Source organism: Stegodyphus dumicola, chromosome 6 (genome assembly GCF_044657685.1).
Source record: "Stegodyphus dumicola isolate Sdum_Otavi_A_Nest chromosome 6, ASM4465768v1".
Lineage (NCBI taxonomy): Eukaryota > Metazoa > Arthropoda > Arachnida > Araneae > Eresidae > Stegodyphus > Stegodyphus dumicola.
Genome location: NC_140773.1, coordinates 178,860,699 through 178,885,991, shown reverse-complemented (window position 1 = coordinate 178,885,991; position 25,293 = coordinate 178,860,699). Strand labels below are relative to the sequence as shown.

Sequence of the window (25,293 nt, the reverse complement as noted above, 5' to 3'; positions counted from 1 at the left end):
TTTAAGAGAAAGCTGTGCTGAATAAGTAAAAATATAGGAGCAAGCACATTTTATATTTAATAAATATATATCTCGTAATTGAACTCTTTTGCTTTCCAGAAATTTTGAGAAAGTACCATTATGTTCGCTTGCATGGCCAAAATGATGAGTTGTTTAGATCACTGCTAATGTTTACTGTAGTGAATTCAGGGTGAGATTGGATTAGCTTTCTCTGTGTTTTTGAATTGTGTTCTATTTAACGTTTTTGTAGTTTAAAATATGACTACTGTGTGATATTGCATGAGTATCTGTGAGGAAAATTTCAGCATTTTGATTTATTTCTTATGATAAGAATAAATTTTATTAACTTTTTATCAGACTTGTTAATTTACTCTATCACGAATCCGTACACACGCAACAATATATTAATTATTTCCCATTCAATAGATGTAATTTGGTGATTTTACCAAATTCACATAGATAGGATCTTAGGTTTACCTTTGCTTTTGGCATTAAATGAATTTTCTCCCCACCTTTTCACTTTACTCTGAAATTGATACTTGCAGTTTCAGTGCAGGTTAGTCCTTTCTTTTTCTTTGAGTGTAGTTTTTTACTATTATGACCTTTCTTATATATTATATATATGTATGTGTGTTATATACAGTACAAAGTCTGTAATCTGGACATCCATTATCTGGAATGATCTATAATCGGACCTTAAAGCCACAAACTTTATGCATAGAGAATGCGCATTCATTACGCGCGCATTGAGTTTATGTTTATGAATGTTTAATGAAGTAAACAAATAAATATTAAGCTTTTTTTTTTGTAAAATTTGATACCCTTTAGATAATAATTGCTTTTTATTTCATAAATAACGGTTTCATATTTTTAATAGTATAATTTCTGCATGCCATCTTACCAGATTTAAATTGATGATCTATAATCCGGAAAAACCCCTAATCCGGAATTGCCAAAGTCTCAACGAGTCCGGATTACGGACTTTGTACTGTGTGTATATATATATTACACATATACAGTGGTGGCCAAAATTGTGGACACTTTTGGAAATTTTTATGTTTTTGAACTTTGTATGCTTATAGAAAATGTTATGTTTCGCAAAATGCAAACTTGTATATATCATTTTAAAGAGAATTTATTACTGAATTCAATACAAAACACAAAATTCAATTATTTGCAATACAAAAAAAGTTATATGTACTTTAATATAAATAAAAAGCACAGTTATGAAGTGGTTTGTAATGCCTAGCTTTCCTAGCCAATCACTGTTCTTGTTCTGAGAACCAATCAAATGTTAGTAACTGCCAATAGAAGCTGACATCATGTTTACACTTGAAACAATTTATTATTTTGCTTTGTTCTGTAGAAGGAGAATCTGTTTCTTATACACTGCAATTACAAGTAGGAATTTCTGTAAACAATTTTTAATATTTCGTCAAGGAGCAATGACATCAAATAAAAGAGTAGATTGGAGACTAGAAAGAGATGTAATATTATTGTGTTACGAGAAAGTGGTCTTTCCTATGCTGAAATTGCAAGAGAGGTGGGTGGTTCAGTGACTACATCTGGAGTCCGAAAGTTTTGTTTACGATATCAGGAGACAAATTCAATAAAAAACAAAGAAGAAAAAGGCTAAAAAAGGTGCACCACATCTACTGATGACAGAAGAATAAAAAGACTATGCCTACAAGATAGAAAAATGTCATCAGCGGCCATCAGAAGTGATCTGAATGATGCTGTCAGTTCAAGAACCATCAGGAGAAGATTAACAGATATTGGACTGAGAGGTAGAATTCCACGAAAAAAGCCTTATCTCAATTTTCAGCAACGAAAAAAAAAAAAAAAAAAAAAAAAAAGACTACAGTGGGCAAAGGAACACATTAATTGGACAGATGATCAGTGGTCACAAGTTATATGGAGTGATGAAACTAAGATATCGTTATTCGGTAGTGATGGGCGAAAATATGTAAGATGTAGAATAGGAGAAGAGCTACATCCTGACTGCATTCAAGCAACTGTGAAGAACCCAGTTAGTGTTATGATTTGGTCATGCATGTCAGCAGATGGTATTGGTTGCCTTCATGTCATCGATGGGACACTGAATGCCAGAAAATACATTGACACTATTCTAGGACCAAAACTTCTATCTTCCATCAGAGATCTCTTTCCCAACAATGCTTCGTTTATTTTTCAGCAGGATTCTGCTCCTTGCCACATGGCCAAAATATCGAAAGAGTGGTTTCGTACAAAGAGCATTAAATTGTTGTCATGGCCAGGAAACAGTCCTGACCTCAATCTATCAAAAATTTGTGGCACCGTTTGAAAACTCTTGTCCGAATGAGGCACCCATCAAATAAAAGAGAACTAATTGAGGCTATAATTGTTTCCTGGCATCATGTAATAATGAAAGAAGAGCTTAAAACTCTTGTCAGCTCAATGAAACATCGACGTGAAGCTGTAATTAAAAATAAAGGGTACCCTACTAAGTACTGATAACTCACTGCAATCATCACTATCTAATGTATATCGATAACTATTATCGTTTAATTTTTTTTTGTATTGCAAATAATTGAATTTAGTGTTTTGTGTTGAATTCAGTAATAAATTCTATTTAAAATGGTACATACAAGTTTGCATTTTGTGAAACGTAACGTTTTCTATAAGCATACAAAGTTCAAAAACATAAAAATTTCCAAAAGTGTCCTTAATTTTGGCCACCACTGTTATATGTTCCACTTTTACGATAGGTTAGTCTTCCTTCCAAAAAACATTGTAAAGCAGGCTAGTTCCCTCTTTACTTTCAATTACTGGCTCAGATAAATAGCATAGAAATAATTCAATGAAGCAACCAGCTTTGAAAAACCTGTAAGGCTAATGCTACTCCTCCTCCTTCTACTTCTAGTAAAACACAATCACTTTGAAAGACTTATTATTGCATCTACCAAATTACCTGTAAAGAATGTTCCCTCACGTATATAGGTCAAACAAGAAACCCTCTCAACCTCAGAATTAATAACCATAGATCTCATATCAAAAAATTTAAAAATAAAAACAATAATAGCACCAATGATTATCAGCATACAGCAATTCTTGAGCATTATAATTTACATAATTTTAATAGCATAGAAATTAATGTGCTTGATATTGTACCAAACACCAAACTTAGACTGTTTAAGGAATCAATTTACATACTTCAAAAAAGTCACTTTATCCTTACGGACTAAATGCCTATCTTAGTAATACCACCAATAGACAGTCAGAAATCTCTATATATGGACAATTCAGATTTTTTAGCAATACTACTACCAGAGGATCTAGAGGAGGTGATTCCAAAAACAAAAAATTTTTTTCAACACAAGATCTGAAATTAATTATTAAAAATCTTAATTCCTACCTTGAACATAAAGAATTCGCTAAAAATGCCATAAAACTTCTTCATACCTTTAAGAATACTACCTTATGGAATCTGATTAAAATAATAAATCAACCTTCTCAATGCTTCCAAATAGTCAAGGATCTGATTATAGACTTCTGCAATTTTAAACTAAAGAATAGTAATTTTTTTCACAAAAAAGTTTTTTGTACTATTCAGTTCAAACACCCTTCTTACGATCAGTTAAAAAATTTCAACACTTGCTTCCTGACCAACAACTTCAAATTAAGCCCTGTTTTAAATTTGAAAATACCTTAAGTCAACTTGTTATCAACCACCACGTTATACAAGATAATAGCAAATGTAATTGCCTAATGCCTGTCTACAAAAAATACGTCGATCCTTTCCACCAACATGTTATTACTGGAGATCTTAATATCATTGAAGATATAGAATTGCGAACCCTTATGCAACTTGGCACCAAATTTCGTCCTACTTTTGGTATTAATAAGCACTTTTGCCTCAAACAATTCAATAATGATCTTGTTAAATTTATCATATTAGCTAGTAATAGATCCAATTTACCTACTACAACTTTTCTTGAATGGAAAGCTGCACTAATTAAAGAATTTCAGCATTTGCTGTTCAAGTCACCTTTTTTCAACTCTTTACACAATAAAAAGCATCTAGAGGATCTTATTCAAAAACTGCAAGATAACTTTATCATCACGAAGACTGACAAAGCCAGCAACAATTTTAGTGTAATTTGAAAACAATTTTACTTCAACCTTCTGCATAAAGAGTTAAATAACACATGCACTTACCAAAAAATAACTACCAGCACTAAGATTCTTCTCAATAAATTTAACGCACTACATAAAAGACTTAAAATACATCCCCAGAAATATAACAATACGTTTGCCAATTTCTATGCCCTACCAAAATTTTATAAGTCTCCATTAAAATTCAGGTTCATAGCTAATAGTACCAAAATTTATCTTAAAGAAATAGATTATCTTTTTGCACAAAAACTTCGAATGATACGTGACCTAATTAATAACTATGATTTTAAGGATCTGCATTACGACTGGATGATCTCTAGTAACGAACTAGTTCTGAAAACAGTAAATTCACTTGAAATAGACCATATCCATTGCTATGACTTTGAAAACCTCTATACTTCTCTACCACTTGAAGAAATATTTACAAGCTTACTTGCTCTTCCAGATTTATTTCCGCAAATTTCTACCATTATTAGCAATGAAAAATGGCAACTTTTCCTCTCCAGCGTGCTTTTCAATAATTTTATTCAATTTAACAATAGCATCTTTAAACAAGTGCAGGGAATCCTAATGGGAGGTAATTTTTCAAGTTCTGTCTGTGAATTATTTCTTTTTACAAAAGAATTGACCTTTGTCCGTTGACTCAGTACAGAAGAACATAAATTTTACCAACACATCTATAGATATATTGATGATGTCATTGCATTTAATAACTACAACAAAATAGAAGTTGCTAATATCTACCCTACATGCTTAAAACTAAATAAAACAAATACAGAGCAGCATAATGTAGTCTACCTTGATTTACATATTATTGATTACAATTTTATAAAAGTTTACGACAAAAGACCAGAATTTAATTTTTCCACACTAAAATTAACCAACTGGAATTCAAATACTTCCAAAAGAGTCATCCTCAACACAATTTATTCACAGCTACTCAGAATAAAAAGAATCTGCAATACTGCAAAACACCTACAAGAAGAAATACTATACTTTGTAACTATCTTGAAAAGTAACCTTATTCCTCATAAAATAATTAAAAATACCTTAAAAAAAGCTGGCATTAGCCTTACCAATTTTTAGATTTTTTGAGTTAGATAGTGATATTTTATGCTTAAAGCCCAATGGGATGGTATAAAGTGGACGGCTGATTCAGAGAATCTAACAAAAAATTTTGGCACAATACTTTTAATACTATTGTTTAAATAGTTTTAAATTACTTTGATGGCCAATTTTACTACTTTTATTAACAAATCGGGCCTTTTCGTTTTTCATAGTAGCTTGATTGCCCTCTAGCTTGAAGAATTATGACTTTTTATTAACAAAATGACTGTTTTTTCCTTTTACTTAAGTGGCCATGTTAAGTAGTTTTAGCTGAATTCACTTGCAATAACAATTTTTTCTTCAAACAACTTGACTGACGCCATTTTGAAATCTTTCCACATTTTTCCGACCCCCTTCGAAAATTAGAGACGAGTTACAGCTAACGGACAGTCTTGTCGTATTGGCTGATGCCCTAAGACATCGCTCCCCCCTACTTACATCACATGACGAGTGGGATGATGCTGAAGGACACAGAAAGAAATTACAACCGCTTTTCAACTTAGTTTTAAGAGGGAGAGCTTTGCATCGCCAGAGGTCAGTTTTTTCTGTTTCTTTTACTGCAACTTTTTTCTTGGTCTTAGCAAGACCCACTGTGCTTGTTTTCATTTAATTTTTCATTTAAATTTAATTACAGATTTCTAAATTTTATAAAGGCATAAATCTTTAAGCTTGCAGCTCCAGCCCGTATTTTATTGTATATTTAGGACTAATAGCAGACCGCTATTTATTTAAATTTTTTATCTTTATTTTTGATGTAATCGGAATAGTTTTTACATATTTTAACACCTTAATGTGTCATTTTGTGCGGACGCGTCGGGAAATTGGAACAGAGAATTGAGACTAATAAATTTTCTAAGACACTTTGTCTAATTAAAAATTTTGTCGCGAAAAAGTTTCAATTGTTTGTTTTGGCGAAACGCGTAATGGAGTTAGCTTGATTCGACGTTCGATTAGAAATTTCCCTTGAAAAGCCAGATTGGACTTCGAATTCAGCTAATTTACCATTTTCCGCTTTCTATTTTTATCTGGTTTTGTTTGTTTTATGTTTTAACTTGTTCCATGGTTTGATTTTCATATGTTTTAACTTTTCAAGTGTCACATCGATAGGTATTTTACTGTATTTTTTGCCATTACTAGTTTCCCACGCTTAGTATTTTACTGTGTTTATTTTCTCGTGTAGCATAATTTCTCACCCTTCAATGACACTGTTTTTTTAAAATGTGTTGAACTTTTTTTGGAGCCACAGCTCCTGGTAACTTTTAGGCGAGCTTACTACAATTTCCAATATACTTGATTTTGCAGCATATTGCGCAAAAAATTATCTAGACCAAATTGGTCATACAGTATTGTACTAACTACCTTCCTTGTTAATATATGAATATATATATATAATATATAATAATTTATTTCCTAAACAGTATTGATTAATTGATTATATTATCTCCTAAGTTTAATTAAAGTAGAATTATTTTAAAAGTGTGAATCCATACTGGTAAGTTATATTTTGAAAGATGAAGTAATTTGAAAGCAAAATGTTAATAATATTTTAACGGGGACTGGAGTTAAATCATCATGAAGAATAAAATTTCAATTGTAAAAGGAAAAATTAAAACATGTAATCATTGTCATTGATCGGAAATTAGTTGACTTTTCAAGCGGAACAAACCAATTCCCGTTCAATGAACAATAATTGATAAAAATACGTAAATACAAAAGTGTTTCGTCTTTACTCAAGTTATAAGTTAAAGCCAAACCGGCAATTCTAGTCAGGCCAAATATTTCCGCGAATAGAAGGAATTATGAACCAATGCTGATACTCAAAGAACTTATTCTTATGAAGCATTTTAGTCAATTCAATTTGGAGTAAAAATCAATTACTGTAGAGAAATCCTATTTAACTCGAGTAACCGTCCCCGACACTTTCATGTTTATGCATTTGAGTACTATATTATTTGTAGAAATTAAACATTGGAAATTATCATTATGAAATCGAATTCAAAGTAAAGTTGAAATAAACATAGAAGATTACAAAATAAGATAAATAATGCAAACTTTGTAAAAACAAATCAAAGACAATATAAAAATAATATAGAAAATAATATAAATAAGATCAGTGAATGTACATGAAGATATAAAGGCCAGAAAAGGTATTAAGTAACTTACATTCTTTCTAGTGGGGGAGTTGGCAAAGTGTTCTCTTCGTGTCTGACTCATAAGTGTAGGGTGTCCGAAAATTCTTAGCGGCAGTAGGGGCTTTGAATAATATCAGTCGGTAAGACTTGGGTTAAGTAATTTATGGTAGTGGGTGGGACTTGGAATTCTTGAGGGATGTATTTTGTGGACTTCTTATCTGAGTGAGACTGTCTGTTAAGATTTTTTTGAAAATACTAGTGAATGGAAATTAATTAATTTCTGGCTAATTGTCGTGTCGCAATGATTAAGAATTTAAGAAAGGAAAAAGGAATTTTTACTGTCCAAGAGCTAATAGACAGACTAAAGGCATGAAATTGGCCCATTTTTTTTAGTAACAGTATAGTAACAGTATATGTCTGAAGACAATTAGCTTTTTACAATATATACAATTGAGTAATTACACTATATACAAATCTTCCAACTGACAGTCATCCAACTTATACCGCCTTCTCAGGTTTAGGAATAAATTATCATATCCGTATCAGTTAAATGATTTAGAGTGAGTATTTAACGCCTGCTCTTTTAAGGCAATGGTTGATAAATTGAATGGGAATTAGATTATTTTTGAGAATTTTAATAAGGATCAAAATTTCGCATTGTAAATCTATTGTATCTGTGCATATAGTTTTAATTCGTTGTATTTGTTAATTACTTTTTTGGATATGTTGGAGTTCCAATTTATTAATTTGTTAGTATTGAAATTGAAGTTTCTTGTTTTGTCAAAAAGTAAAATTTTTTTGTAGTTAATGATTTGAAGATCTAGAAAGTCTATGCTATTTTGTGAATTATTAGTTTTATTAAGTGTAAGACAATTCGGATAAATCTCGGAGTGTTCAATTTTACCAAAATTATTAATTGTAATAAGGTCATCAATATATCTGTAGGTGTGTTTGTAGCAATTTAACTCTTGTGGTTATATATATATATTATACATACACTCTCACATATATATACATGTGCGTGTGTGTGTGTATGTAAGATATAAAAAAATATGATAGCTGCTTTAAAAATAATTGACAACCTCAAAATTAACATTCTAGATTTTGTGATCTCCCTCTAAATTCATCTGTTCTCCCAAATTCGAGATCTTTCTACATTATGTAATGGCTACTGGAAAAGTGAAGCTAAAACTAATATTAACCAATCATAGCTTGCCTCTAGAAGAATTGTGCCTACTATGGTACAAATACCTCTGGTGAACTAATTATATCATTCTTCTTTTCTTCCCTAACTGTTACGCTGTCAACATCACGTCACTTTACCTTTGCTTAACTGCCTTCGTCATTCCTTTTTAAAAGCCAATGTACATACAATTTTATCATATTTCATTATGATTGAATCACAGGAATGTATCGGATTTCATTATGATTGGATAAATATCTACTGAGATGATTTTATATGTGTGGAAATAAAGGTGGTTGAACTTAGTTTGGTATTGACTTCTTCCTCTCACCCTACCACTCAGCCATTGTGACAGTGCTTCAAAATTATGACATATATATATATACATAAAATTGCATTTTCAGAATTTTGACAAGTAACACAGGAAAAATATAAATTTTATAATTCCTGACTTTTTATGTTGTAAAAATGCAATTTATTCTAAATTACTTTTAATTGTGTGATTTAAAACAATAGTATTACAAAAAAACATATCAGCAATTACAATTAACTTTAAATGCAAATCCAATAACAAAGTATTAAAGGCATATTCAGGTTAAGTCATGGCTGAAAGTAAACATTACACAAAATTTAATAAATATAATAAAATAGACCTTTATATTTTTCTCTAAAATTTTAATTACCTGCAGAATTCTGCAACAATAGTATCAATTTTTATCTAGATTTAATTAATCATCATCTAAACACAAAAATTTTAATTTAGGCCTTTTAAAAGCAGTTTTTAAGAAATACGTTTTGCTAATAACCTAGATCATTATTCAGTTATTTACATAGCATTAAAATATGCATTGTATAAAACTCTCAAAGAATGATAAGTTTATAGAACACAAAAAAGGTAAGAAATCTAGAGAATGGTAATGTAAAATCTCACTTTACTATGCAAGGCAAGAACCATGTGCGGAAAACTAGCATACTGGAAGAGCACAAAATATATCAACTGACTGGAAAGATGTTGCCATAATAATTGTGTTGGACCACCATCTTCCATAGCTTCAGTTTCATTTTCAGACTTTTCCATTGCAGAAACAATTAACTCCACTAGTTGCTCTTCTAAAACAGGACATCTCTGTTTTTGCTACAATAAAATAATTGTATTACTACCTTAAATTTAATGTTATAACAAATGTAATGTGCTAACAAAAAATACTGAAATTTGATTTATTTTCTTTCTAAAGAAGATCTGAAAATAAAATTAAAAAATTTTAACAATCATATATCAAGAGTATTTTAATTAAGTTTATTCATATACATACAAACACACACACACACACATGTATACATATATACGATATATATATAATGAAGAGATAATAATTAAATCATGAAAGGTGGGCTATCCTCTAACAGGCAATACATGTATCAAAATTAAAACAAAAACAATACAATAAAATTAATAAAAATGATAGGGGGGACGTTGAAAATTCCTTGGTTTTTTCCCCCCAAGGAGCAGCCTAAAAACTTTCAACAGCACTACATTTCTGAATGAATTTCTAGATGATTCATAATACTGGAAAGATTTAAAAAAATACATGAAAATGCCAATTAAAGGGAAGTATAACAAAGTAATTTTTTTAAAAATTCAGTTAATAATCAAGCCATAACTTACTTAAGAAAACTACTTAAGAAACTAAACAAAACCACTGGGTAAATCAAAAATGACCTAGTAAAATTATTAATTAAATTTTCAAGTAAGAAACCTGAATAACTATTTAGTAAATTGAAAGCAATGTGCTAAAAATAATAATATATAAAAAGAAAATAAAAAGAATTACCATTAGAAAAATCAAGAGCAATGTGCTAAAGAAATATTAAAATCAATTTGCTAAATAAGTATTAATGAAATTTTGAACCAAAGAAAAAGCAGAACTGCTAAAAAACTTTCTAAATCAAAAGTTACTATTGTAAAACAAAAGCTAAAAAGTTTAAAAGCTAAGTTAAAATTACGAAGAAATAAATTTATTCAGAATAAATTAATTAAAATTAAATTAAGTAAGAATTTAAAATAATAATTAATGTAGAAAAGTTTCCAAATAGGGGAATAATGACTAAAAACATTTTTTCAGTTGCTTCAAAATTAGGGCTTTATTGCCAAGACTGATACTACTGATAACAAAAGTGTCAATGGTGACAATGGGCAAGATAAGGAACTGAATGATATGCAGCTGCAACTAAAAAAACCAAGGACAATTCATGAATAATGTATAATTACAAAACTATTTATTTATAAATAATCATGCTGAGACCTCAGGAATTCCTTCTGAAGCGGACATATTGGAGAGCATAAAAAGTGGCAGTCAAAAAGCGATTGATGTTAATGAAGAATAAAAAACATTAATATAAATGAATATACTAAATCTCTGCCATAAGATATGCTATATGCATTTGATACTTTATGATGTGGTTTCAGAAGATACCAGAAGATGTTTCCTGTGAATTACAAAGAAGTCAGATTTTTTTAAGACATGAAATGTTGTTTCCGCCAATCAAAGCACACTAAAGTAATTTATTAATTTTTTTAAAAATGGGTTTATGTAATTTTCATATGTAACTTTGATAGTATGGATACAATAATGTGTGTAATTTTGCATTTCATTTTACATTTTTAATTTTTAAAAAATTCTCATCCTAAATCATGTTTTGTAATAACCTCCATTCTGTGAATTCCTCCACCTAGGATTTATAAATAAATTTCGTGGGACCGTGCAACTTTGTTAAATACAAGTTTGACTGTAATATCAGTAATATACAATGTTAAAGTACTAAAAAGGAAAAGTGGAAGAAACTTTAGCAATAATGCCATAGGGGAAAAAATTACAGGATCCAGAAACTAAACATATGATGTTAGAAATCTTTTATTAATTATATTAACCAAGGAACAATAGTCACACAAAGAGTTTACTATAAACAGTCTTATCAGGATGGAATGGAACTAGCTGAACTAATAATCTGTCAGGATTTAAGAACATTGTTGCAATAATGATTTGCCTTTTATATGAACCCTGATCATATTTTGAAGTTCATTATTATATTAACCCTAACTCAAAATAAAAGAACTATAATTAACCTTCCTTTTTTTTTTTAATTAGCCTCAATGATGACAACCTCTGAAAGTGAGTTTTTCTCACAACAAAGATCGATACAAAACTTAACTCTTCTAAGACAATTATTTCTATAGAACACCAAAATCATCTGAAAGAGGTTGTGATTATTTTAGAAAAGAAAACCTGAAAAGAAAAAAAGCTTAGAAAAATCTCAAGGAAAAAAAAAAAAAAAAAACTGATAATACAAAAAGGACTAATTTCTCATTGATTTGATAGAAAAAGTAGGTAGAAATGCACAAAATGATGAATATCAATTGCATATTCAATTTCTCTAGAAGGGGAGGGCATCCTTTTTTTTTAGAGGCTGTTTTATAGTAACATCCTCCCCAAAAAGTTTAAATAACTATTATTTAAAATAAGAACAAACTTACACACAAATAGGATTATATTATTACTAATCTAAACATCCTTTCATAGCAGGCAACAATAAAGTTAAAAAAAAGTGAAATTCTCATATGAAAATTAGGACTTTCCAGAAAGGTTTCTGTCTGCATGGCAGTGTCATTTTTAAAGAACACCAGAATTATTTAAATTCATTTTATAATGCATAATTTAGGTTACTCAGTTATTTAAATTATGATTTTGATGTAAAATATATTAATATTTAAGCTAAGAAATTATACTAAGAAAATTCTAAGTATGGTAAGAAAGCTTTTAACTATCAGAGTACTTTTGAACATGATGAAAATAAAATTAATACCTATAATACATACTATTATGTGAATAAATTTAGTAATGTACCAAATATTAATGTTAAACAAAATTAAATACAATTATTAACTGTTTAAACATTAGTTAAAGCTTCATAGAAAGTTCAACAAACAACTAGAGCAGATTAAGATAATCCAGATCAAATAAAATTTAATAAAGAATTAATACAGAAAATCATTGAGGATGGAAGAATGGAATTTGACCAATTTCATTAATTCAAGAAATTTCATTTATTGCTGCGAAGCATTTTTCTTAGTCAAGGCTAAAAATTACAAACTGAGAGATTATTAATCTTACCTGTTTAGAAAGCCCTAACATACTGCATACCATATCTCTGGAGTATGGCTGTTCTAAAACATATCTCAAAAGAGATGTTTGGGGTTCTAGAAGTTCCTAATAAGGAAAAAAAATCAACTTTTGGTATATATTAAAATCCTTTCTATTAGATACACTAAACACATTTTGCTATAATTTACTGAAATTATGTAATTCAGGCATGAAACTAAATTTCTTTTAATGCTACAGCAAATGCACTTACTTTGTTATATGGCAAAAGTCCTCTTAAAGGAGATTTAGCTGTGACTGGGTCTAGTTTCCAAACATTTCCCAAAGTTGCAGAATGGCCAACAACGGGCAGAAGCTTAGACTTTCCATATGCAGTATCATCTCCAGCAATTTCCATAAAAACTATAAGAAAGCATTCATTATAATTTCACCAGAGATTTATGTTTATTTTTCATGAAAATTTAGTATTAGTATATTCCAATATACTAATACTAAATTATAAAATATTCACACTATCTATAGTATTCAGATATAGCTATAAAAATGGAAACTTATAAAATTACAGTGTGAATATTTAAATATAGATTTAATTTCTATACAACAGAACTTTCACCATCTGAATGGCTGATTAAAAGAACTCATTAGATTTTTTTTTTTTAGTAATTCAAAAAATATTCTACTGAAATACTTTTTTCTGCTCATTTTACTAAAAAATATAATTTCAAAGCAGAAGCAAAATAAAAATATATGAAGCTTGTGAAAAGACCATACAAAGTAATTAGGTAATAAATTAACCTCCTTCCAGTCAATGATATAACTTAAGATTATAAATCAAATTCATAATTTCTTTTCTTTTTTATAATAAAGTACTAAAAAGTGTAAGCACTTGCACACTATGCGTATAAACTTGTATACTATAAATATAAACATAATATTCTTGTTCTCATAGTATGCTGCTCAAAATTATTATTTTCTCAATTTAACTGAAGTATTTTAGTTGATGTACCCTGCTACACAACTGTTGATGCTCCTCTAATTTGCCACAATTTCCTCTAAGCTGGATGTTTAATTGCTCTAAATGATGAAAATTTTGTTAACCAGGCAATATAGTTCAACATATTTCAATTGACACTAATTACTTTTTTAGCTACCAAGGCTAAGAGAAGAATAAAATTTCATTAATTAATATACATATATTTCAGCAGATCACAATTTTGTATGCATGTTATATTTCAAAAGGAAATTTAGTGTGGCCATAATTAAACTGACAGTGCTCACAGTGTTCTGTAGCACGATCTATTTTCGAGAATGATGCCACATTTTGTAGGAAGATTAAACAAGACGGAAGACGAAGGATTCCGCAGAAAAAAAATTAGTTCCAAAAGTCACCGCTAGGGGAATATTTGGCGCTGTGTAATAAAAAATAGAGTATTAACAAATGCAAATTAATACGGAATAAAATTACCTTTTATTATGAATATGCCTTATGGAATATGGATATGCCTTATATTACGGTATGGAAAATCTTACGTAAGATTATCAAATTCTATCCGTACAAGATCAGCCGTGAACAGGAGTTACTGTACCCCGACCATGATAAGCGATTGACCTTTGCTCTCACCTTTCTTGCCAGAATGGAGGTGGGTAATGCTTGGCCAAGATGGATGATCTTATTGGGGAGACGAGGCCCACTTTTACCTGAATGGAACTGCGAATACCCAGAACTGCCGAATTTGGGATGACAAATCACCACATGCAGTCACAGCAATTCCCTTACATTCACCAAAGGTAACTGTTTGGTGTGGGTTCACAGCGGAATTTATCGTAGGTCCATTCTTCTATGAAAACATTACCCCGACTGGACCTGAAACCTGTTCTGTTACCGGAGAGAAATATTGCCACATGTTGAACAGCTTTGTCATTCTGGCACTTCAGCAAAGACAATGCCTGTGGGAAATAATTTTCATGCAAGATGGAGCCCCTCCACACATTGCTGTACGGGTGCAACAGATGCTACGACAGAAATTCACAACAGAAAGAGTCATTAGCCGCTACTTTCCAACTGCATGGCCACCTCAGTCGCCTGATCTTACCCCATGCGACTTCTGGCTATGGGGTTACCTTAAGTCCAAGGTCTATCAAGGAGTGGTCCAGGACCTGGCTATGTTGAAGGATAACATATCACGAACTGTACGGGAGATTGCTGCAGACATGTTACTTTCTGCTGTTGTGCATACTGTGCACAGAATGCAATATGTGGTCCACAACAACAGCAGCCACATTGAACCTCATTTGAATGCAAAATATGGTAATTTCCCTATTGATTTGCATTTGTTAACACTCTATTTTCTATTACGCAGCGGTGATACAATATTCCCCTAGCGGTGACTTTTAGAACTTTTTTTTTTTTTTTTTTTTTTTTTTTTTACGGAATCCTTCGTCCCCCGTCTTGTTTAATCTTCCTACAAAATGTGGCGTCATTCTCACAAATAGATCACGCTACAGAACACTGTGAGCACTGTCAGTTTAATTATGGCCACCCGTTACTTTATAACTTACCTTATCATAACAATCTACTTTTATGCAATATTGCTATTGGAAAATTAATCTTATTGAAATGCTGTTAGAATGATTCTTTTGTATTTATTTCACTATTAAATCATTGTGGTTATTGAAATGTAAATTGATCCCAATTAACTAACTTAATCAATGTCAGTGCTAATTTTTTTCGTTATTTTCTAGTATAATTATTGTATTTTAATCTGCAAATTTACTTTTGATTAAACATTAAAAAAATTAACAATGATTATCACAGTATAAAGTACGAAATCTGGACGTCTATTATCTGGAATGATCTAAAATCCAGACCTCAAAACCAACAACGTCATTCTTTGTAGGCTTTATACATGCACATTTGATTTCCCCCTCCATGTATAATAAACCATCTGGAGAGTCACGATCCTTAATTTCACTTTGACACTAAATAAAATACCTTGTTATTGAAGAAACAATGATTTTAGTATAAATTTGTACGATCAGTAATTTGGTTCCATTGCTGCGTATCTGCCTTGCCACACATCTCAAACCGAAACATTCCACATAGATACATTGTTGATCGGACGCCAAGCTGGCGAATCATTATTTATTATACTTTCCTTTCCTCACTGCATGTTTATCAAAACATGAAAACTTGAGTAAATGACTCATGTAGCGATGGATAAAAAATTTTTTTCTATTCGTAATTGAATAAAGAAGAGTATGGTAATCTTTTCTGTTGACATTACGCTTGGCGTGGATTACAGATATAAGTTAAAATGCACTAAGAAACGTTGATGAGGAAAGATTTAAACAAAAATTTCTTTTTATATGCTAAAAATAGATTTTGTTAATGATACTCATAGGCCAAAAGATTACATTTAGTGCTATTTGAATTAAGAATAACTGATTTGTTATTCACATAAAGACAGAGCTCGCATGGCCACAGCGAGTGGCAGAATTTAGGGAAGAAGCGTAGTTAACAGAAGTTTTTCATTTTGATGACAATGCCCTAATCATCAATCAAGCAAATGAAGGCGAAATTTGTAGTATGGTTCTAGATCCAGAAAATGCCGCTACCGGTAGTGAAGAAAGAGACAGAGAGGTTATTGAAAATGAAAAGATTTCGATTGACAAGTTAGTCGGAATTCTCGACCCAACAACTGCAGGACTTGAACAACAGAATTTGGTAACGGAACAAGAACTTATAACTTTCTATAAAATTAAAGAGAAAGTATTAGCACAAAAAACATAGCTACTTAAACAACTTTCATTGAAAGAAATGTTTAATAAAGTAAACATATAAATATTAAGCTTTTTTCTGTAAACTTTGATACTTTGTAGATCATAAATGCTCCATTATTTCATATGTTTAATTTTATAATTTCTGCATGCCATCTTACTAGGTTTAGACTGATGATCTAATATCCGGAAAAATTCCAAATCCGGAATCTCTGAAGTCCCGACGAATCCAGATCTCGGACTTTGTATTGTATTCAATTTTGTGTTAGGACTGAATTACAGAAATGCTATTTTCACAAACATAATAATATTTTATGATTTGTATAATTTATTCAGAAATTATAAGTTGGATTAAAAAATATTTTTGTTATTAATTTGAGAAGCATTTAATCATAAAAAAGTTTAATTCCCCCCCATTACAATAAAATATTTAATGGAGACTCATTGTACTAACCGTTAAAAGTTATTACCAGTACCAAACATCACCTTTCTTAGGTAACTAACTCTACAGAAAGCCAAAATTGCATGGTCATTTTAAGGATTGCTGTAAATTCATGATCATTTTAGGGATGTTTCATTGCAAATAATAAGATTATGACTTTGTTAACTATAAATATAAAAAATATATCTGTTAGATTTTCAGCCTTTGTTTTAATAAGGTTTATTCATTAAAAACTTTCAGCTTTAGGTAATGATTCAAATTCTAATCCTTGCAATGCAATGTTTTTTAAACATGTGGTTGTATTTAAACATTGTTCCTTCTTTAACCAAAATATCGATTTATTAAGCATTTCTAACTTTCTTATATTGTTTCTTGTGCATTTTGTTTTATGACATTAGGGAGAGATCTTTGAAAAATAAAATGCCTTAGATCTGTTTCTTATTAAAGTTAATTGCATGGTGCTTTATATAATTTGTGATTATTATTATTCTAAATAATCAAGAAAACTTAAAGGCACATAAGAGTTTTTCTGTCAATCTATACGGTTGGCATAAAACTTGAAATGAATTTCCCCATCAACTGTTAAATTCACATACTGTAATGAATCTGCATTAATAGTATAAAAAAAAAAAAAAAAAAACTTTCCAGGTAAAAAGAAAATGAAACGTCAACCAAGTAAAAGGGAAATTAAATACCAAACTGGTATTCATTTAAGTGCTTCAAATGATCAATATTTGAAATTTCCCATCAACCTGGGAACATTTTGCTCAATGTTTTAAAAAAGAAACAAGAAAAACCATACTATGAAAAGGTAATGTGGACATGGCCACAGCATGATACAGTACCTGGAACAGAAAAGGTAGCTGCAATGCAACATTCTGAACTGAAAATGATTTTTTCAAAAAGATATATAAAATATAATATTGCTTACTATTTTACTACCTTTATATATAGTAAATATGTTCCAAGATATGACTCTTAAGATCCTCAGAATAATTACCTGAGAGAAGTTTCTGCCAAAAGTTTATTAACTTTTGACAGAAGTCTATTAACTTAAAATTTTTGTAGAAGATTAGTCGGCTGAGTAACTGTTGAAATTAACAAAAAATGTTCACAAAATATACTAACAAAGTAATGGCCATAGTGTGTTGACAAATACTTAGCAACAAATAAACTTCACAGATAAGCAACAATGCTTGAGCAAAAAGTAAAAATTAAGCCACTTCAACTTATCCACCAGTTAGAATTTCGGGCGGCCATGTGATTGCACACAGTCAAACATAAATTTTCACATTAAGTGTCAAAATTTTAACTGCCAGTATAATACCAGAGTATTCACAGAAAATCAGATAACAGTTTTTACTTTAACATTCACTGAAAAAAGTTCTCCTATTTAAAAATAAAAGGAAAACACCTGAAAATTAATAAAACAAGATAAATATAAATACCAGCATTAATATGCTTCTCTAAAATAAGAATAAATATAAAAAAAGAAAATTAAATAAGAAGTAAAGGAGAAACACAGCTTACATATGTACAAAAAGTACAAACTATACTCACCAGAAACTGAAACCATTTGAGCAGTTGGCCTAAAACTGTCAACAAAGGATGAAATCAGTTTAGAAAACTTCTGAAATTAAATATAAGAAGCTGTTAAGATGAAGTAAAACATTTAATATAACATGACTGTTTATATAAATATAAATCAGAAAATTTGTTACATCAGGTTTGATACTCTGTAAAATTTACATATAAATAAAGTTCTGTTTCTATCAATCATGCTGTAATGTAAAAAGGTATGTAACAATTAAAAAAAACATATTAAGATTGATTCAATAAAATTTAAAAGATTCACCTGGAAAAAACCAATAAAATTACTTGTTTAAAAAATATTTAAAATTAACCTTTTAACTACTCACTTTTTCCCAAATTTCATTTTTCATATTATTAGAATTCAGTTGCCTTTTAAATTCTATAATATTTATTATATTTCATTAAATATATATCCTCATATTAAGTTTTTCAACTAAACTACCCATTTTCACAATGTTTGTAAAAAATATTTCCCATTTAAGAATATTTTTGGCATAGTGAAAGATATTTTTATTGTTTTACCAGTTAAAATTTAGTTTAAAAACAAAGACATTACAAAATTTTCCTTGTTTTTTAATATGAAAACATATGATTAATAAAAATAAATCTAGTCTATTTTTGTGAAATTTGATTTAATTTTTTTATATGTCAATTAAAGAACTTACGCATACATGATACATAAGTGATAATAAAGAGTGTATCATGAAGTCTTGGTCAGCAGTTAATTTCACCTTGTACTTTTAGACTGGTACTTATCAAAAACATAATATACATATGTTAATTATTTAAGAAAAATCAAGAATATAACACTTGTATGTTATTTAGTTTTAAAAAGAATAACATTACTCGTTAAATAAAGCAGATATGTATTTAACAGATAACAAAAGTAGTTTTTTTACAACTAAAAAACATTCCTAAATTAAAATATTCAGATTTATCATTTATATTATTTATAAAAAATTACCTTCAATGCTAATAGACTTTCAAAAATTTTCTTCAACAATTTAAACAAAATGCAATAACTGTTACATTCTGATAATTATAACTTGTTGGAAAAGTATTTCAAACATATACATATATACATATCCCCAAATTATAAAATAAAAACTATAAATACCCAATGAGGATATGATCCTTTAGCAGGTATTTTTTTCTGTACTTCATCCAATATTAAATAGCTCGGCAATAAACAAGTGTTTCGGTCAAAAATTGTTTCTAAAACCTGAAAAATTTTAATTAAAGATATTAAAATCTGACACGCTTATCATAAGAAATTATGTAATACAATATTGAAACACCTTCAAATCATGAGAAGTAAAGTATTTCAATACTATGTAAAGCAAATTTAAACTATGAGGCTAAAGGAAAACAATTATTTGAACTTTACATAAATTTGATATTTACAGAAATCATTTATACATTTTTAGAATAATTTTCATTGGGGAGGGGGCAGAGACATTTAAAATATTCCAAAAGAAGCATTTGTCAGTAACTTAACATGCTGCACCTTAACTATCTGCACATACAATTAAATATCATCTATTTTAAAAATCATATGCAAGCTTTGGAACAAAACCTATGAATTTAATTTAACCTATGAAAAAATTTACTAGAATAATATTTGGTTATTTAACTATTAGGTAAGTGTAAAATGACTTTGTAATCTTCACAAGCAAGAAGTATGATAAATTGCTAATAATGGTCATGGTGTTAAAACAAGAAAGGGGACTAAGTCACTTTACTTGATCGCAGAGGATTTCTAGAATCTGTGAAGCTATATCTATGATTGAAATTCTCAAGTTAAGCTGGCTGAAACACACGTGCACAGATTTTGAATAATTATAGATCCCTCATTATAAAAGGATGGCTTTTTAAAAAATTATATCAATTATTTAAAAACATTTGCTTTACATGATTTTTTTCCCACCCAGGAGCTATAATTAAGCTTGATAGTTGAAAGTTATGTTAAATTCAGTTTTGATCCTTATTATAATTACATACATTTATTTAATGTAAATATTGTCCCTCTTTATGCTCATAGTCATCAAAGAATACAACTCAATCATGATAAAGCTATCAACCATCACTTTTAATTTATTTAAAAATAAAATAAACAAATAGTAAATTTATGGTCTCTTCATATTCATTTTGATGCTTTTTCAGTGGATAACTGTGCTTTTGGAATGATAAAACAGTATTTTCTAAGCTAAAATACTAGATGGAGCATGGAAAACAGCATAGAAAGAGATGAAATAAAATATCACTGCCAATGGCAAGAAATGCTTTGTTATCTTAGATGCCGACTGAGAATCCACTGAAAGGACCATCAGGCAGAACACTTAATAAATCAGTACTTCTATTCGTACATTATTTATAATGCAATAAATTCATTAAAAAATGTTTATACATCTTCTAAATATATAAAACTGTGAAAATTGCTTAAGTTTAGAGAACTCACTTTCTGAATTGCACGCAGCTGACTCATTACAGCAACATTATTAGCACACTTAATTCCATGAGCTTTGTCTAAAATTGTTTTTAAGAGATCTCTAACTCCCTGCAAAACAATGTATTATTAATTCAATTAATTTACAAGAAAATCATAAAATATTTCAAATCATGATATGCCAAACATGCAAGCTTTTTTATTTATTTATACAAAATGAATGAAATATAAATATCTATAACTGACAAAAGAAAACTATTTCCTATGAAAAAATACAAGACTGCAGTCTTCCACTTAAAAAATTATGAGAACAAAAATTATAATTAATTCATGTATTGTATGCCATATTTTAAAGTTTCATTTCATTGTTTGAAAAATACATTTCCATACTTACATTTGTGATACACAATTTACTATGCAGCTAAATATACAAGGCACGTTTAAAAAACAATATTAAGAGTACAAAGTCTAAAATCTGGATACCCAATAAGAATGATCTAACATCCAAACCTTTGGAACATCAGCAATTTCATTTTCCTCACAACAGAAATGACAAATATAATACTCAAGAAAAAGTAGGTGTGCTCTAAAACAAAATTTTCTCCCAATTAATTGAAACTCCTGCATGTTACTTTCAAACACATGGCGGCTATGGAATCACACCATGGCCAATGACAATGCAACAACTGATGTTGGATGCGACCACATTTTCAGCCCATGAGTAGTTATTGGAAGTTAGCATTTTCTATCCAGCTTAAAATATAAATAAATCTCCAAGAAATATTTGTTCAGAATGGGATGCTGCTCATCATACTTGACGTCTACTGCTGGCATAGCAGCAGGAAAGGGAGAAAGGAGAAACCTAAATTCCACTAGTAAATAGCAATTGCTCTCTTCCTTACTTTCTAATTTGATCCAGCTTATTACTATTATTATTATTATTTTGAGAGCTATTATTATTACAGCTATCTTATCAAATTCAAAATCTGACTTTTTTGTTTGATCTGATGTTTGAAAAAATCTCTAATTCTCCAACTGCAGCAAGATCTGCAAAGTGGAAGTACATATTGATGTTATACAAGCCAAAGGTGGAATTGTTGCAAAAGAATGGATAAAGGTAAATCAGTATCAAAATTATGCAAGGAGTATGGAACTGGAAAATCAACAGTCTACAAGATAATTTTAAAAAAAATGGAGGAAAACATTTTGATTTTTTTCCTGATTTTAACATTTGTAATAAATACTAGAAAAATTATTCAATATGCTGAAAATGATGAACATGACAGAGTGATGATTGAATAGGTGAGACTTGCAGTGAGGGCATGTTATTGGCAAGTCCAAGGCTAATGACTCAATGAAAATATTTCATGAGAAAATAGAACTAAAAAGACTGAGTGCATATACAGTGGCTGTTCGCACATTTTTTAGACGATTTTGGTAAGTGGAAATAAAAAATCGTTTGCTGCAAAAGAAGTAATTGCAATTGTACTATGTTTTTAAAAGTCAAAATTATCGTCTGTGGCTTGAAAGTTTTGTTTTTATTCAAAATGGTGAATTTAACAAAGCAGTGGTTCGAAGGCAACATTTACGCTCTTTCCGAAGAGAAATATGCAGACTCCATTATCCAAAAATGATGTGAGAGTCATGGTTTTGTGATATCTAAAGCGTCGATAGGTAATATCATCAACAAGAAAGGGGAAAAAAAGTCAAATTGAAGCCTGAAGTGGGACAAAATTCCAAACAAGTATCCAAGGAAAAAACGGACATCTTCGACTATTGCAAAGGTACGTTGTTTAATGTTAAAAGAAAATCCCCCTAGTCAAAGGACAGTTACAAAATTAATAAAATGCTCGGTGTCCACTGTAAACAAAATGATAAACGTTGATTTAAATCTTAAGAAAGAGAAAAACGCAATGTGCATCGTCTTCTTCCAAAGCATATCGCTCAACGCAGGACACGCTGCAGAATTCTATATGAGAAACACTTATCCAAAGAGAAATGAAAACAATTGTCACAATAGATGAAGCATGGGTGTATTTAAATGAGTGTAACAAAAAAAAGAGCCATTTATTATCATAAAAGGGGAGAAAAAAATTTAAGTACATGGTTCAAAGAATCGAAAGAAAGTTTTTCTAAGGGATTCATGATTGTTGCTGGTTTTTCTTATAATGGCAAGTTAAAAATAAAGAGAGTGCAAAAAAATGTCAAGATTAACTCCAAATACTATCAGGAACATATTTTATCGCCAATTTTTCTGAATGAAATACACATACATGCTTTACCCACAGTGCCATCAATCTGTGAGACTCCATCAGGACAAAGCTAGCAGTCACACATCAAAATCCACTGCAAATTTCCTAAAAGAAATGGAACAAAAAACTGGTATCAAGGCCGTACCTTTCACCGATATCCCTACTAAATCTCCCGATGCGTCACCTATGGATTTTTGTGCTTTCGAATTTTTAAAAACTGCATTATCCAAACATTGTCCCCAAACCCTAACAGGACTCTGGAAAGCTGTTTGGGAGGAATGGGATAGAATACCACTTCTGCCATTTCAAAAGGCATTATTATCCTGGAAATTGCGGTGTCAAAAGATAGTTCAAAATAAGGGATGTCAAATAGAACATTTAAAACACAATTTTATGTAATTTAGTTTTGTGAATACAATATACATCGTCTAAAAAATGTGTGAACAGCCTCTGTATTTGGCAGGTTCATTAATGAAATTTTAAAATCAGCATGATGTAAGGCAGCTTAAATTTCAGGCGAAAAACTTCAGCTGATACTGAAGCAGCAAAACCATTTGTAGAATTCATCACAAACTCGTTAATAGTGAAAAGCTATCTCCAAAACAAATTTACAAGGCTGACAAAATTGGCTTGTGCTCTGATATACCTTGGGAACATCTGCAGAAAAGACCTAACTGGCATCAAAAATTCCACAGCGAGATTAACAATTTGGCATGTGCAGATGTAAACAAATGTAAACTTCTTGTAATAGGAAAAAGTACTTATCTCAGGCATTTAAAGGATTAATGATATTTGCCCTAATGAAATATTCAAATAAAATAACATCAATAATATAAACATTAATGAATGATTCCTTTGAAAATCATTTCATACTTGAGGCTTGGCAACACATTGGTTAATTTAAATACTGATGCAAAAAACGTCCTGATTATAGACAACTGCTCAGCTCACATTTCACTTGAAGTTCTATTAAAAAACAATATCCTTCCTTATTGCCAATGATTAAAATATGCTGCAGGAACAAAGCATATTTTAATTATTGGCAATAAGAAAGGATATTGTCTTTTAATAATTTTTTTATATTTAAGCAAAACATGTGTGCCTGTTTATGAATATACATTTGTTATGTTTGACTATTTTATATTAGAAAAAAATTTAAAACCAGCATCTTTCATAAAACATATCCTATTAAAATATATTTGTTGCTGTTGAGGCCATATATACATATTCAATTATATTTTTCCTATACCTTTATGTTATGTATATATAAGTGAACTTTGAAATATATCTAAACATTACGGCAGTATCTTCAAAGAGAGTCCAGGTATAGGGTAGAAGCAATTTGGAATTATAACCAAGAAACTACCTCTTTTTAATGGTATTTTCATACACTTTGGGATTTGGAAGCCAAACTCTGGGGTATTGGATAGTTAATTTATATGTGTGTATTAGCATCAGTATATATATTTTGTCAATAAAATAATTGTTTTAACAGCTTTTATTCATTATTTAATGTTTTAATTATTAAAACTGTACAACAGACAGGCTTATTAATAAAATAACCCCTTGATAAAGCACATAAATAGAATCAGGAGCATCAAAAAATGAATTTGACTTTTAGATGCTTTTATCAGAGGGGGGAATGAAGCAGTATAAAAAATGCTATTTCATAATAAATGTGAACATTAAAATTTATTTTGCCACACAATCTGTAAATTTCACTATGAGCTCTGTTGGTCATTCTGCATATATCAAAGTAGTATTCTGTTTCCATCCATATATACTGGACTATGTCTAATGTGTAAGCAAGAATAAATTATCATTTTGTAACAAATGGCTATATCCCATAAGTTTGCAAATATGTGCATTGTACAAAAGTTTAATTTCTGTATATTACAACATGGACTAAATTTTTTTTTTTTTTTTTTTTTTTTTTTTACGTAGGTGCCATCTTTATGTGTATTGGCTGATTAATGTTGGCAGCAAAGCACGCCAAGATTACCCTGCTTGTCCCTACAAACAAAGCTTGGATGCTATTCATGTTATGCA

The 25,293-nt window shown here is 29.8% G+C and overlaps 1 protein-coding gene across 3 annotated transcripts in view; it reads right to left on the bottom strand.

The window, feature by feature from the left end:
* The window catches only part of MED23 (mediator complex subunit 23), a 117,187-nt gene that overhangs the window by 78,878 nt on the left and 13,016 nt on the right, over nt 1-25,293 (bottom strand). For 2 of the 3 annotated variants that reach the window (XR_015041768.1, XM_085819207.1), the window contains exons 5-10: nt 21,005-21,103; nt 19,664-19,768; nt 18,514-18,583; nt 12,988-13,136; nt 12,747-12,842; nt 9,509-9,712 (exon numbers count right to left, since the gene is read on the bottom strand). Coding sequence is in view for 2 of the 3 variants with exons in the window: in XM_085819207.1 (XP_085675333.1) it covers nt 9,509-9,712; nt 12,747-12,842; nt 12,988-13,136; nt 18,514-18,583; nt 19,664-19,768; nt 21,005-21,103 (723 nt within the window). In the remaining variant the exon portion in view is untranslated. The remainder of the gene's footprint in view (nt 1-9,508; nt 9,713-12,746; nt 12,843-12,987; nt 13,137-18,513; nt 18,584-19,663; nt 19,769-21,004; nt 21,104-25,293) is intronic. The other variant, XM_085819208.1, reaches the window with a different exon arrangement.